This window comes from Panthera leo, chromosome A1 (assembly GCF_018350215.1).
Source record: "Panthera leo isolate Ple1 chromosome A1, P.leo_Ple1_pat1.1, whole genome shotgun sequence".
Taxonomy (NCBI): domain Eukaryota; kingdom Metazoa; phylum Chordata; class Mammalia; order Carnivora; family Felidae; genus Panthera; species Panthera leo.
The window spans coordinates 22018756-22034939 of NC_056679.1; the positions used below are offsets into that span (position 1 = coordinate 22018756).

A 16184-nucleotide genomic window follows, 5' to 3' on the forward strand; every position below is an offset into this window, starting at 1 on the left:
ACATAAATATCAGGCAGATATAGAGCATCCTAAATTGTAGACAGAAGCTCTTTATCTTTCTCTCTGCACTTGAGCCTCTGACGGTGAAGGTCCACAGAGAATAAGTCACCCTCTACATGTTGGCTTGGTGCTTCTCTGACACGTTGAGGTGAAGATCCCACGTCTTCAGGTAAGGGCTTTGAGATGCTCACCTGGGAGTCTATCTTGAGTTACCGGATAATCTCTTCTTCCATGAGAACACTGAGTGTTTAGAATAACCTCAAAGGTTAGGAAATTCTACGTTAAGTTGGCAAGTCCTGCAGAACTTTCCAGAAAGTTTCACTTGACTTTCATGTTTAGTGGCCAAATTTGTGGCTTCCTCAAGTCAAAATCATAATAAAATTCACTATTTTTCATCACTTCATTTGTGAATGTGACACTGTAGTCAAGCTGCTGGCTGCCGTGAAGATGCCAGGCATTTGTTGCTGGATTTTTTCCCTCAAGGGCTCTTGTTAAGATAGGACATTTTTAAGAATGACAAATGAAACCAATGAAATAGAAATCTGTTAATATACTACAGAGCCAAATGCTTGACCTGCCATCAAACTATTCCATCTAGCATGTGTCATTCTTTATACCGTCTATATATAAAACAAAGGCTTGCAAGAGCTCCATTTAAATTTCAAAAGCATCCCATCTGCCCACCTATTGAGGAAGGCCCATTTCCTTCTGTTATTGTAACTTTCTTCACTTCTCTGAAAACAGGCAGACACTGTATTGTCAAATCCTAAAAGCAGTTGCAGTGACCCTTCGAAAAAAGAACAGTCTTCCCCAGCTGTTCTCAATGCAACAGACGCCCCACAGTAAGCCCTGACTTTCCAAGAAGAGTGGAATGTGTTGGTACCCTGGGAATATTCTCTAAAAGCCTGGTGCACAAGACTTTAATTTTACCAACTCACTGGACACAACGCGTACCTGACCACATCACTACTCCATAATCAGGCCTCACCTTGTGTGTATGGAGGACACCACACCTTTTGGACAGAAGGAAAGACTGATTCTAATAAGCGAAAGGTAGTAGGATATGAACTGAGGACAATAAGGCTAGTTCACGCTGACTAAAGATTACCACATGCCTGACAGTGTGCAAACAAAGCACATTACATTCTATTATTATATATTATATATACATTGTAATGATTGAATAATTAAACATTCTATTATAATACTGCAATGCACCAAGTTTTTAAGAAACCAGTCTCTGTCCTCACCCCAAATGTAAAGTAGCCTCCAGACACACATAGGAACTGTTGTTGTCAAGCCCCAGGCAATGTGCTAGGTGCTTTACATATATTTAAATACTACTTCATTATCCTCTATGGTCTCAGTTATCACACAAAGTTACATTTCTTCAGAATGAGAATCTCCCTTATTGTGAAGTCATTGGTCACTTGACTGTTTTATTTCATTCAATCCCTTTTGCAGAAAGGGAAAATAAATAAAGCCTTACAAAATTGTCTGTGTCTACATACACCCAGGAACAGGTTATATATACATTAAACTTCTTCAGTTCAACACATTTTTATTACCACGTTCCAGGAGGTTCTGAATCATATGCTTATTTCCTCAGTTTTGTGGTTTTAAAAAACCATCAGTGTGGGTTGCAAATACTCAGCAAATAGCTGGTACGTGCTCTCCCACTGCGGCAAAACAGGCTGACTTGTGGGCACCCTGTGTGTATTGTTCAGCAACCGTTTCCTCTATAACTTACCATTTTCTGGCTCTTGCCCCGACATTCTGTTGAAAGACTTTCCAGGTTCCTTCCTTTTGCCATGCCTGTGGCTTTTCCATTGCCCTTATTCTAGGGTTACCAGATTTAACAAATAAAAATACAGTGTCCAGTTAAATTTGAATTTCAGATAACGAATGATATTTTTAGTGTAAGTATATCATACTTATTAAACTTATACCAAAAAAAAAAAAAATCATTGTTCATCCAAAATGCAAAGTGAAGTGGGAGTCCTGCATCGAATCTAACAACCCTACTTCCTTCTCTGTCATCTGTGGTGTGTGACCCTCTGGCCTCTGAGCCTCCTTGAAACTCTCTTCTTTTGGGTTGTATCACATTTGTTGCTTTCCCTTGTTCTGCTCCTTCTGCCTGGTTCAGTGACTCTTGTAGTCTGTGTTGGGATCATAAGCATGTATCCGTAGGCCTCTCCTTTTATCTCTATAAGCTTTCTCTTTGGTGAGGTCTTTGATTCCTATCACTTAGATCAGTGGATCTCAGAGTGTGATGCCAGACTAGGGACAGCACTGGCACCTGGAAACTGGACGGAAATGCATATTCTCAGCCTCCAACCCAGATCTACAGAATCAGGTCTGGGGTGGGGCCCAGCCATCTGTATTTTAAGAAGGCTTTCAGTTGTTTTTATTTTTTTTTAATTTTTTAACTTTTTATTTTATTTTTTGAGAGACAGAGACAGAGCGCGGGCAGGGGAGGGGCAGAGAGAGAGGGAGACACAGAATCCAAAGCAGGCTTCAGGTTCTGAGCTATCAGCACAGAGCCCAATGCAGGGCTCGAACCCATGAACGCAAAATCATGACCTGAGCTGAAGTTGAATGCTCAACTGACTGAGCCAGTCAGGCGCCCCCAGTTGTTTCTGAAGCAAGCTAAGTTTTGAGAACCACTGGTATAAGTGATCACTTGTAGCCTCTGGACTCCCAAATCTTTACTATTAGCCTCGATTCCACACCTAAACTTTCACCTAGCATTTCAAATTGGAGTGTTCTGTGGAATGTTAATAAATGAAAGAAAAGAAAAACAAATAAGTTGTATGGTCAAATGGGGTTTACGTGGTATTTCAGCATATCTTAAAGTTGTTTGACTATGGGGATCTATTACCAGGAGGTTGTGGAAAACACAACAGAGGGATGGCTTCGTTGGAAACAGAGTAATCAAAATGAAATTCATTGTTGCCCCCGCTGAATCACCTCTACAACTCATTTCTTTCAAATAGCACCAACATTCTCCTAGTTAAGTAGGCTTAAAATATTGGATTTATGACTCATCTGCTCTCATACCCAATCAGCCTCTGACTGTTAAGACTCAGTCATGGTAGTACTGAAAGATAATAGACCTGGGTGACTTTTGAGGGTCGAGGAAGCTGCTGTTGCAGCTTATCAGAGTCAAGGCTCAGAAGGCGCCTCTTCACTGAGATGTGGAGACCAGCCCATCCACCCCAAAGGCAATTCTGGCTGATCTCAGTAACCAGCAGCAAGCTGTCCGGGGCAGCAGGTACACAGCTCCAGGGCTCCCCACAGAGCCACAGTGACATGAGGTCAAGCACTTAGGGACAGAACCCAAGAACCCAAGAGGGCCATGAAGAGCTGAGCAGGCCCGTCCTGGAGGAACTGAGCAAGAAGACAAGGTATTGAAGTAAAAGAAAATCAGAACATGCTTTGAAGAGCTGAAGACGCAGTAGATGACCCGGTTACTGAAATGAGCAGTCGTGGAGAGTCTGAGGCCCATCGTGGCCTACAAGTAGAAGGATCTCAGCATGGGGTGGCTGGGCCACACCCACACAGAGAGGATCAGGGGACTGAAGGGCTGAGGAACCAGGGAATCACCACTGGACCACAGCCATGAGTTTCGGCCATAACATAAATGACTTTCACATGAATCCATCTCCCAAACCCACCTTTTGTTATCTTTATTTACTATCTTCGTATCTCTTCTTTTATCCAGGGGTAAATATAGGGAAAGGGAGGCAAAGGGCAGGCAAGGGGAGTGGGGTATGGTGAGAGTGGAAGAGACTGCTGTAAGGGAGATCTTACTGAAAGTGCACAGCCTTGTCTGCGCGTTGGAATCATCAGAATCACCTGGAGAGCTTTAAGAGCTACATCTGGGTCCAACCCCCAGAGAGCTTGGTGCCACTTTCTTGTCTCTGGGTTAATGCTCCTCAAATTTTAAAGTGTGTTGGAATCCCTGTGGATCTTGTTAAACTGCAGATTCTGATTTAGCAGGTTTGGAGTAAGGCCTGGAAATCTGTATTTTAGCAAGATCTCAAGTGATGCTAATACCACCGGTCTGTGGATCACATCTTCTGCAGCAAAATCCACAGCAGAGGTTCTCAGAGGGTGGTCCCCAGACCACCAGAATCAGTATCACCTGGGAACTTGAGAGAAATGCAAATTCTCAGGCCCCCACCCCAGACCCACTGAATCAGAAACTCTGGGGGTGGAGCCCAGCCACCTGTGCTTGAACACCCCCTCTGGTGATTCTGATGCAGGCTGAAGTTTGAGAACCACTCTCATAGAGAATTTGCACAGGGAATAAAAAGCCAGAGGGAAGGGAGCTGATATTTGCTCTAAGGACAAAGTAATGAATTATCATGCAGGTAAGACAGAAACAAAGATCAGGTTTTGTTCTATTTACATTACAGTTAGGAACAAGCATAACCATTACGATAAAATTAAGACATCATAACTTTGAAAACTGCATGTATGTATTCACTTTAAAAAAAAGCTTTTTAAGGGGCGCCTGGATGGCTCAGTCGATTGGGTGTCCGACTTCAGCTCAGGTCACGATCTCACGGTCTGTGAGTTTGAGCCCCACGTCGGGCTCTGTGTCGGGCTCTGTGCCAACAGCTCAGAGCCTGGAGCCTGTTTCAGATTCTGTGTCTCCCTCTCTGACCCTCCCCCGTTCATGCTCTGTCTCAAATAAATAAATAAAGGTTAAAAAAATTAAAACAAAAAAGTTTTTTAAAATCCCCATATCATCACAAGTAGTAGAAATTATCTGGGACATTTTCGAGACTAGCACACTCACTACAAAGATGAGAGGGAAGGAGATATCAAACTGTGGCCTTTTCTGCTGAGGGCTGCTTGGGCCCCCCAGGGCGTAGCAGGTACAGATGCAGGAAGACAAGGCAGGAAGGCTTGGCCCTGGCGATTAGGAATAGGGAAGGGGATGCCAGCTGCTCTGCGGCCACAACATTGCTGGGGCCTTTGGCCAAAGGAAGTGCTGAACCCGGTAATGTTACTGCTCCGGTGTCACACTTACCCCACAAGTGCGCTTTGCCTGGGTTACAGTAAATAACTGACCCCAACCGGGCTCCCAGGCTCAGCTCCGCCAGTCGGTTTGGCAGGCTCCAGCTCCTGGGTACGTCAGTGCCCTTACCTCACCCTCTCATCTTCCTCAGGGGCCCTTCCTTGACTCCCTTCAGCTCTGCTCCTCACTTGTGCCCTTTCGCTGCTGTTTTGTGTCTTCTGTGTTGTGTGGTAGCTCAGATCAGATGTCCCAGTCATCTATTCACCCAACCTGCGTCTTTGCCCCTCCACTGGGGTGAGGTTCTCTGACTCCTCCCTTGTTTCCCCCAAGTTGACTTCAACACATGTTGTCCACCTCCAAGAGATGCCGAGGGGAATAAAACATGGTTTGTCCTTAGGGAACCGGTGTTACAAACTCTGGGAACCAGTCACCGGCAAGGTAACATGCTAAGTGCCGGGAAAGAGAGTCACACCAAGCATTGCAAAATTGCCTGTGTACACTCAGCTCTCCTGGTCTGGCTGCCACTTTTTAGCCCTTAGTTGCACAGGCATCCATTCTTCTTCTTCTTTTTTTGGTAATGCTTATTTACTTTTAAGAGAGAGAGGGAGCAAGCACAAGGAGCGGCAGAGAGAGAGAGAGGGGTATAGAGGACCTCAAGCAGGCTCTGCACTGTCAGCACAGAGCCTGATGTGGGGCTTGAACTCATGAACCATGAGATCACAACCTGAGCCGAAGTCGGATACTTCACCGACTGAGCCACCCAGCACCCCATGTCCATTATTCTGTAAAAAGTATGGGTTGTTTTCCTGAGGAGGCAACAAGTAGCATCTGCCTCTGTCACTTCCTTATAGTTACACAGAGCAAGGGACGTGCTGAGCGCCAGGCCACAAAGCATGCCTGTGGAGTACATGCTTGCTTAATGACAAATGCTCCTGTGCTCCCAGAAGAAGACGGGGATTTTTGGAGGCTGCTCAGAGCTCATCCCCATTTATATAATATTTAAGAGTTCAGAATCTTTAGAAGGTTGTCTCACAATGAAAAATCGCCTCAAGTCTATGTTTAAGGAAAGTCTTTATTTATTTATTTATTTAGAGAGAGACAGCATGCACAGCGGAGGGGCAGAGAGAGAGAGGGAGACAGAGAACCCCAAACAGGCTCCACGCTGTCAGGACCCTCATGTGGGGCTTGATCCCATGACCCTAGGATCATGACCTGAGCTGAAATCAAGAGATGGATGCCTAACTGACTAAGCCACTCAAGTGCCCCTAAGAAAAGTCTTTTTAAAGCTCCACTTATAACACTTGACCCGCCCAACCATCCACACTTGTATCCGAAAAGCTTCCGCATACTGGCAAATGTTACTATTATACGTGTAGAAACTGTCAGGAGGGACCGTGTTCAAACATCTAACATGCTGCTCCCATGTCCCCTTGAAGACTTGTACAAGGGACTCTAGGTTCCCAGGATGTGCTGTGCAATAGCTTCTTTGAACATTTCTTCAGAAGTGGAAATGTCTCATACAGAAAAGGAAGGAATGGGGCACCTGGGTGGTTCATGGTTTGTGGGTTCAGGCCCTGCATCAGGCTCTGGGCCAACAGTATGGAGCCTGTTTGGGATTCTCTCTCTCTCTCTCTCTCTCTCTCTCTCTCTCAAAATAAATGAATACACTTTAAAAATTTTTTTAAAAAAGGGAGGAATGTCTCTGTGGGTAACACTAATGTGATACTCTGCAGGCCCATCTGATGTAAGGGATTTTGTTACCCTGTGAGCTAAACCTGGGTTAGTCTTGATGACACATGTACACATTTCAAACAAAAAATGCCATTAAAAGGGTGATTGATTTGGACGCCATCATTACGTGGATTTCTCTTTCTAGTGTGTTCTGTCATACGCTAAGTCCAGGCTGTCATATACACTTAGCATCTTAGTAAATATTTCCTGAGTGAATGAATGAAACACAAACCCTTCCCCAAGGCTGATGCCTCACCTAACAAAAGCACTGTGGCTTGCAGACAGCAGAGAGGGTTCGAGGGAACCTGGCAGGGACACCAGCACGTGTAGGGTGTGGGGAGTGGCCCTGGGGAACAGCCTCCAGGGAGGGTCCAGGAGTGAAAACCACACTCTGCAATGATCCCTGACCCAGCCACCCTGGGTCTTTCTAGGACTCCCCTCTCTTGTTACAGTCAATTGTCAATACACAAGGACACTCTTTGCTGGGATAGAGAACAATTTTAGATCTTAGAACAACTTTTCATATTTTTTTACCACAACCCACAGTAAAAACACATTTTATTTTCTGAACCAGGAATGACACCAGCCACTATATGATTGAAACAAGTTTCACAAGATGATAATTACCTTTACTACAAGTGATGGCCTGATTCCTCTATTCTCTTCTTGCCCCACTACTTCTTACAAAAAAAAAAAAAAAAAAGAAAAGAAAAGAAAAGAAAGTGACACAGTCCAGTGATTTCACAGTCTAGTGATGGGTGAGACCAGCATTTCAAAAACAAGCAAACAGTGGTCTGCAGGAGAGATGGGCCTCAGACATTCCATCCCAGGGTCCACGCGACAAAAGAAGGGGGATCCTCCTCGCTCCCATGCCTGGGAACACACTTGGGTCACAGGAAAGTGTGATGTAAATCCCTCATCTCTCTAATCTGACCAAAAAAGCTCAAAGGAGAGGCCTTTGCTTCCATATCTGTAACATTTTACACTTAAAATATCAGTAAGGTTCTTAACCATGATCTTCCATAGGGAAGAGGCCTGGTCTGACTGCCCCAAAGTGGCACTCACATGCGCGGAAAGACTGTGTGGCAGGAGCTCCGGCACGTCCCTACTTAGTGCTCCCAAGCAGAGGCAGTGGCATAAGGCTGGCACCTCCACTGTGAGAGCCCTGCTGTCTCAACAGTGTGGCTCAGGCCACCAGATTTCGCAAGAGTTCCTGAGGGAGGATGGGGAGTTGGCTCTGTGGTAAGTCCAGGAAATGCTGGGTGAAACAACAATCTGGGGCTTCTGGTGTGATATGTGCTGTGGTGACTCTCAAGGAGGGGGCAGCTATGCAGTGCTTTCGCACCATATTTGACCACAGGGTCCTTTTTGCAAATAATCACCAAAAACTGCAGAATACAGTTTAGGGCCTGCTGCCCCCAGTGGCCACTATGTGCTTCTGCCTCTAGCTCAGAGAAACAGTGTAGAAGAGACACTTCTCTGCTGTACCAATGAGGGCAGGGCCAGGGTGTTAGCATCCTTTATGGGGACTTGAAGGCACCCCTGTGTTTGCACGTTGAGCAGAGTCTTGTTTTCCTCTTTACCATTTGTAGTTTACAACTCAGCACTCTGCGCCCTGCCCACCTCCAGGGGGCGCCATTCATATAGACTGTGGTGTGAACGAGGCCCCCTGGAGCTGGGTGAGGCAGCAACCGCAGCCCTCTGAAGACAGTTCTGTGTTTTAAACTAAAACACAAAACAGTTACAGAGCTGTTGGTCAGAATGCCCAAGACATTCTCCTTCACCCTTGATGGCATCCGTGGACCCTTGTGTTTTTTCACTAAGAGCAGTTTCTCAGGGTGGGAGTGGGTAAGAATCTTAAAGATTGGAGTTTGGACTCAGACCCACCAGTTCCTGTCTGGGAAATGTAAGATTCCGTTCCATTACCAATAAAACAGGAATGATGACAACTCTTATCCCACCAAGCCGAGGCAAATCAGATCTTCATAAATGTCATTAGTAGTCACTCTGTCAAGAAGCCAAGTCCTGCTGCAGCTCCCTGCTCTCAGGCTTCCGTGCCCAGGTTTGTTACCTCACGGCAATGGCGCCCGGCAAGCCCCATGGGCAGTGTTGGGGACAAGTGGGTTGCAACACAGTGCATATGAACAGCAGTTCTGAAAGACAGTGTTGTCCCTAAACTCTATGATTTGTTCTGAGCCAGGAGTGAGGCGGCTGCACATTGGCTTTTACCCAGAATTCCTTTCACTTACTTCTAAACAATTTTGCTACCTTATATAGACATTAAGTAATTTCTTGAATAAAAACTCTTATTATCCTGGGTTCCTTGTATAGGCACCATTACGTGTATATCCAAAACATAAAAACAAAATACACCCCTGATCTCAGAGGTGACAATTTTCATGGCAGCATCTTTCTTATTACCCAGAAAATGAGCAATCCTATTTCCAAAGTCTAGGAGAATGAAGACTTAGAAAACCTCCCAGAGCACATTTTGTGATGTGGGATTTCGTGAGTCTGAAATGAACATCCTTGAGGGGGGAAAATGGAAGGCGGTTAAATTGCATACCTTGGTTTTAAAAACGAACATCATGCTGACATCTTGTTGACATGATGTTGACATGTTGACCAAATGCAGAATGTTGACCACTCTTCCCAACTCTTCCTGAGGGCATCAGTACCGCCCCCCACCCCCTGCCCCCTTCAGTCCTGATTTCCCTACAGACCTGTCTTCCCTGAAGTCTCAGCATTGTGGGACAAGGCGACTTGCTTGGCGGTACTGGTTGACGACGTCTGTACATTGGCGCTGGTCTCTGTGTAGCCAGCAGCGTCTCCTCCCATGTCCCCCTCGGTGTCCCTGCTTCGGCAGAAACTTCTCTGTCTGGACTGTGTAGCCAGCAGCAGTTTCCAGGCCGCTGCTCTGTACTTCTTTGAAATGAGGTTGTAGAGGATCGGGTTGATGGATGCACTCAGATAGAAAAGTTGCAAAGCAACAATGTTAAAGTACTGAGAGAAGTTCATCATCCGGGAATCTTCCGTATTTATGTAAATGATCCTGCCAACGTGGAAAGGCAACCAGCACACTATAAATGCCAGAACCACCACCACTGCAAAACAAGACACGGGCACCAGAATTAGCTAAAGCATCCGAAAACAAATGAGGGTCCCCAAGATTCCATCTCAAGTAATAAGTAACAGCAAAACAAATTAGATACAACTTGTGCCTAGCCAAATCCCTACCCCGGAAAAATTACCAGGCTGCAGACAGCATCGATATTTGCTTTAAAACTGCATATATGTGTTATCAAGGCTGGACATAAACCAGAAGGAGAAATTTCTACTAACAAGCTGTTCTGGCAGCCTTCCTTCCACAAACCTACTTCAGAGACATGTTCTCTGCACTCCTTTGGAAAGAATTCTGCAACAGGTCTGCACAATCTTTGGTTTTTTGATATGGGTATGGTTCACTTTAGCCTTCAGGATAACTGAACGTTAAGTTTAAAAAAATTAGCTTAATGTGATCTGCCTCGTCTCCTCAAGGGTACTGTGAATAATTCACATCTGCGGCATCTAACAGAGGCCGGCAGTTGGTTTACCCATCCTGATCAGCGCAGCTCACTGATCCAGCGGCTTTGGAAAATCATTTCGGCTTAGCTGACCCAGGCATCCCACCCTCAGGGGCATCCTGGGGTTACCCAGAGCTCTTGGAGGACTGGAGACGGTTTTCTCTGGAGACGGGAATGACACAAGGAATTGTAACTACAAGAGGAGCTGGGAGACCAGGGGAAGGGGACGCAGCCCGGACCGTGGGTTGGTGTGTTTGGAACAGACGTGGCGCCACTTACGCAGGACGCGGACCGTCTGCCGGTGGCCCTTCTCGCGCCCGGAAGCGGCCGGGCCTCGTAGCGGCCCCCGGCTCCTCCACAGCTCCCGGCCGATGAGCCCGTAGAGGACGCTAAGGCACAGAAAGGGCAGGAAGAAGTAGGCGGTGGTGACCCAAAGCATGACGCGAAGCGCGCCTAGCTGAGCCGGGCTGGGCCGGCACTCGCGGCTGAACAGAGCCGCGGCCGCCGCGGCCTCGAGCCCCGACGGGGGGGACAGCGGTGGCGCTCGCGAGGACCCGGGGTGCGACGGTGGCGGCGAGGTGCGGGGCGAGGGCGTGAGCGGGGCGCTGCCGTTTAGGTCCGGGACCGCGTCGAGGCCGGGGTCCTGCTCGACGCCCACCAGGAAGAAGAAGGGCCCGGCGGAGAGCAGCGCCACCGCCCAGAGCGCGGCGATGAGGGCGCGGACGCGGCGCCGGGTGACGAGGACGCGGGCACGGAGCGGGCGGCAGATGGCGAGGTAGCGCTCGACGCTGAGCGCCGTCATGTGCAGCAGCGTGGCGTAGGTGCAGCCCTCGCCCAGGTAGAGCGAGAGGCGGCAGAGCAGCTGCCCGAACACCCAGGGCCGCGAGCGCCAGAGGCGGTACAGGTCGAAGGGGAGCCCGAGCAGGATGAGCAGGTCGGATACGGCCATGCTGCCCAGGTACAGGTTGGTGGTGGTCCGCATGTCCCGGTAGCGCCCGATCAGCAGCACCGTCACCACGTTGCCGCTCACCCCGACGGCGAACAGGCCCAGGCACACGGCGGTCACAGGCACCAGCGCCTCCAGGGGGAAGGGCGAGCAGAGGCGCTCGTCGCACGGCAGCAGCGCGCCGTCCGCGCCGTCCGCGCCGGCGCTGCTGTTCCAGGGGCTGCCCATGGACGCGCCGCGCCGGCAGGACGCTCGGACGCGCTCGGCGCCCTTCTGCGCCGCCGCACCTCCGGCTGCCCCGGGGGCTCGCCGCAGGGCCCCGCTGGCGAGGCGCTTTCTCGCGCAGCCCGCGCGCAGCGGCTCACCCGCCCCTGCCCGCGCTGCCCGAGCTCTGCGGCCTCGCGCGCGGGGCCGCGACTTTGCAGGGTCCGCTTTGAGGCCCTCCCTAGCGGGTGGCGCGCAGTCTCCGCCCCCCGAGACCGCCCGCCCCACTCCCGCCCGCTCCCTCTCTTCCCGACGCGTGCCAGGGAGCTTCCCTCCCCACCGACTGGAACACTGGAGTCGGCCACGGCGCACGAGTCCTGTCCCATCCGGGGAAGCGGTTGCGGAACCCCGGTGAGGTGGGTTACTGACCCCAGCGAAACGCGGGCGCTTTGGTCACTCGAGTACAGAGGGGGACCTTCTTAGGGCCCTCGGCTGGTGGCTGTGTTCAGGCGGTTAGGAAAGGCTGCCTCAATACTAAGTAACAGGAGAGGAGTTTAGAACAGAACCTAGAGTCCCTCCTGGGTTCTAGTTGTGCGCCTACAACCGAATGATCTTGGGCCAGTCCCAGCCTCGTTCAGCCCAGGTCTCCTATTCTCTAAGTGTTCGAGTAGGGATGGAGGGAGTTGACCAGATCACTTCACCCATCCCTTAAAATCCTGAAATCGGTGGGCGTGACCATGTCTACTGGTTTCAAAGAACAAGGGTTAAGTATTACATGTATATTTGAATGCGTAAATGCGTTGTGTTGTTCCTATGTAGAAAATATTTTATAAACCAAAAAGCAGAGTATTTGCCAACACTAGGAAGAATTAAAATTCTGGGGAAGAGCCTATACAGCTGATGCACGAGTCGGTGCGTGGTGGTATTAATGACAATAGCTGATGCGCATTGAGTGTTTAGGATGTGTTTGGCCCCTTGCTTTCTATTTAACCCTCATGTCTGTGGGAGCTCATTTTATCCCTGAGCAAAGTGGGACTCACTGAGATCACACAGGTAGCAAGAGGCAGGATGGGGATTTGGACTGTGGTCAGCCTGATTCCAGAGCCTGCGGGCCTGATGTGCCACCAAATCAGCTCTACCCCTGTCCAGCTCCACCCCCTAGGGTCTTTGGAACCCTTTAGTCCCCAAAGCATCACAGATTGCTCTGGACCTTTTCTGCTGAGTTCTGCATCTCTGTGTGGATGGATACATGGCTAGCAGTTTTCCCACCCATCCTTCTGTGGTTTTAAATCTTCAATTTCTTCTCCCAAGGTTTACTTCCCCTTTCTGGAACTTGGAACTTCACTTCAACTGGAACTTGGCTTTGCCCTAGGGACACGTTTCCCCCGCTGGCTTAGAGGAGGGGAACCTGTCACCTTGTGCATCACTGCTGTTCCCAGCCGCCCTGACACCTGGCTCTATATCTAACTTTCTCTGACTCTGCCTTTTCTAGCCCCCTCCCCCATCGCTCACCCTCATTCTTGAAGATTTTGGTGCCTGACCCTCACTCTCAAGCACTCCTCCTGATAAAAATCACACCACACACAGGAGTCTTGCAATGCGTCTGTCACTCCCTACTATGGATGAGCTGGTCTTCTAGTGCATTCCAGGCAGTGGCTCCTGTGGACATCCCTCACACCCGAGCATCACCAGGACCTCCTCCATCTCAGTGTCAGTCATCCGCTTTCTGAACTCCACCCCTGGCTTTCTGGCTTTCTGGCTTTCTCCCTTTCTCCGATACCTCAACTCTTGGAATCCTCCAGCCACACTGGGACCTCCAGTAGGTTGCCCCTCCTACCCTTTCCTTGTCCCCCACTTGCCTCAAGTCCTCACTTCCCTCCTTGACCCAATTTAGACTCCACGAGCAATCCTAATCACTCGCAGGCTTACACCCTCAACTCCTGTGCTCTCTTCCCTGTTGTCGTGCACGTCTCCGTGACAAGAACACAACCACAGTCCTGGTTAAATCGAATCCTCTGCCTACTCCATGCCCACCCCCAAAGAGCCGTTGAGTTGTTTCACTTGAAAGTCACCACCCCTCACCTGTACCCCAATGTTTATAGCGGCACTCTCAACAATAGCCAGATTATGGAAAGAGCCTAAATGTCCATCAACTGATGAATGGATAAAGAAATTGTGGTTTATATACACAATGGAATACTACGTGGCAATGAGAAAAAATGAAATATGGCCTTTTGTAGCAACATGGATGGAACTGGAGAGTGTGATGCTAAGTGAAATAAGCCATACAGAGAAAGACAGATACCATATGGTTTCACTCTTATGTGGATCCTGAGAAACATAACAGAAACCCATGGGGGAGGGGAAGGAAAAAAAAAAAAAGAGGTTAGAGTGGGAGAGAGCCAAAGCATAAGAGACTGTTAAAAACTGAGAACAAACTGAGGGTTGATGGGGGGTGGGAGGGAGGGCAGGGTGGGTGATGGGTATTGAGGAGGGAACCTTTTGGGATGAGCACTGGGTGTTGTATGGAAACCAATTTGACAGTAAATTTCATATATTAAAAAAAAAAATACACATAAAAAGTGAAAAAAAAAAAAAAAAAAAGAAAGTCACCACCCCTGACGGGGCTCTTCATGTTTCCTTGGCCATCCTCATTTCTCTTGACACAGCAGGGACATGGCAGGGCACATGGAAGCGTGACTTTGTGGGCTGCACACATTCCTATCATGCTGTGACTGTTGCTGTAGCCATTTTCTCTTGGTCCTTGTTTCTCAAGAGAGACAGGCTCACCATGGTGATGATTATCAAGGGCGGTGGTGGAGAGGGAGCGAGTCCCTGTGAAGGGTGACTAGGAAGAAGGTATAGGACTTGGGGAAAACCCTCCTGGAGATTCCAGTACCCCTTTCTCAGCCCCAGTCGACAGTCCCCGGTCAAGAATGACCATTCTGGCTCCCATGATGCAGCAGCTCCCTCTGGGCCCAGTTAGACGCCCCTTGCCATGCTCTGTCTGCCATGCTGTGGCTGGTGGCATCTTCTGCATCCATCAGCCACAGGAGCACACCTAGCTGTCTCAACGATGCCACATCCGGACTTAGAGAGCTAAGCAGCCCCTACTTGAAGTGTCGTACTACCCTCAAAGCTAAGGAGGTGGTGACACATAAGCCACGTGTCTCTGTCTCTGGCCCACATAATAGCAAAAACCTCAACATGTTAAGGGGAAACTGTAAACATTGTTTATGGTGCAACTGCTTTGAATTGCAACATCTGGGAAGACCTACAAGTACTACCTCTGAGTACTCTTCTCCTGCCTTCCCGTCTTCCAATTTTTTCAAAACACCAGCTGCCCTTCACGGTTCAGTTGGGCCCAGTCAGAATGCCCCACGGTGGCCATGTCCTACAATAAGGAATACTCACCTAAAGTAACAAGGAAACATTTCTGGGCACCCTCATCCCTATATTCATCTTCTAGGGGGACGGAGTTGTTATCGCTGGCTGTTTTTACCTCTTGGGGGGCTGAAGAGGCATAACTTTCTGTCTTAGGAATTAGGAATATGAATGTTCTTACTCTGTTTCCAGGGGATGGGATAGAGATAGAAGGAAGTCTATCTTTGGGGAAGATATTCTGTGCAGGGGGCAGTAGGAGGGCTTTCCTCAGGGAACCTTGCTGAGAGATGGAGGGTGTGCAAATAGGGTCAGAGCTCACCACTCGGGGGGTAGAGACCACCACCTAGAGGGTGAAGCGGGGCAAGTTACTTAATATCTCTGAGCCTCCGACTCCTCACCTGTAAACAGGGGTGCCAGTACTGGGACCACTTCATTGAGTTGTTCCAGCAAGAAAATATAAAGCCTTAGCCCAGTGTCTGGCATGTCGCAATCTCTCTATAACCATTGGTTATTATTAATCACAGTAATAACGAAAGAGGATTCCCTTGGATCCAGATGAGCCCCTATCTTCTTCTTTCTTTGGTCAAATCGCATGCTTTCTGACGCCACACCTGTGCCCCTGCTCTTAGTTCTCCTTCCATCGCTTTCTGTTGAAAGTCTAATCCATTTGCCTTTCCAGGGCAAAATGTTGCTATTTCTAGGTCAGGTTTCCCAAGCCCTTCAGTGGGATGTGTGTGTGGTCTCTGATGCCCTCAGAACTCTTGTTAGCTCCCTGAGACCCCGACATATCGGGTTGAGGCATAGTGAGCAAGCAGACTGTTGCCTCACGGGAGACCTGTCCCCCTGCTACAGCCTCTTGCGCCAGCGCAGGTGGCTGGGGGTGGGCCCACTATAAAGGGGCAGGTATGCAGGTGGGGTGCGTGGTCAGTGCAGGACACGTTATGCTGCCTGAATTAACAGCCTCCAAAGACCAGTGCCCTGACATCTCACACATTTGTTTCTTGCTCTCCAAGAGCCTGTCTCGAGTGTGGGGGACAGTCTAGAGGTGTTACCTCTATTTGGTGGCTCACTGTTCTAGGCTGCTTCAGTCATATGGCTTCTCCATATGATGCTCCCATCGTCTCTAAGGCAGGGGAAGAGAGAAAATGAAATGCTTCTGCCTGAAAGTGACTGTGCCAGCTGTAAGCTGCAGTGTCCGGGCTCCAAATCCACCCTCCTGGGGTCCCGTAAACTATTCATCTCCTTGGCCCACCTGCTCCCTGTTAGGCTTGTCAGCAGAGGGGCCGGAGGGCAGGGGGAGAAGACACTTGCTCCTTCCTGTTCCAGT

At 49.0% G+C, this 16184-nt stretch overlaps 1 protein-coding gene across 1 annotated transcript; it reads right to left on the reverse strand.

The window, feature by feature from the left end:
• Positions 1-9475: 9475 nt before the first annotated feature.
• MLNR (motilin receptor) lies at positions 9476-11500 on the reverse strand. The gene is made up of 2 exons (XM_042903790.1): positions 10603-11500; positions 9476-9864 (listed from the first exon to the last, which is right to left on the reverse strand). The coding sequence occupies exons 1-2, from the start codon at positions 11495-11497 to the stop codon at positions 9476-9478; spliced, it is 1284 nt and encodes a 427-aa protein (XP_042759724.1). The 5' UTR covers positions 11498-11500.
• Positions 11501-16184: the final 4684 nt, after the last annotated feature.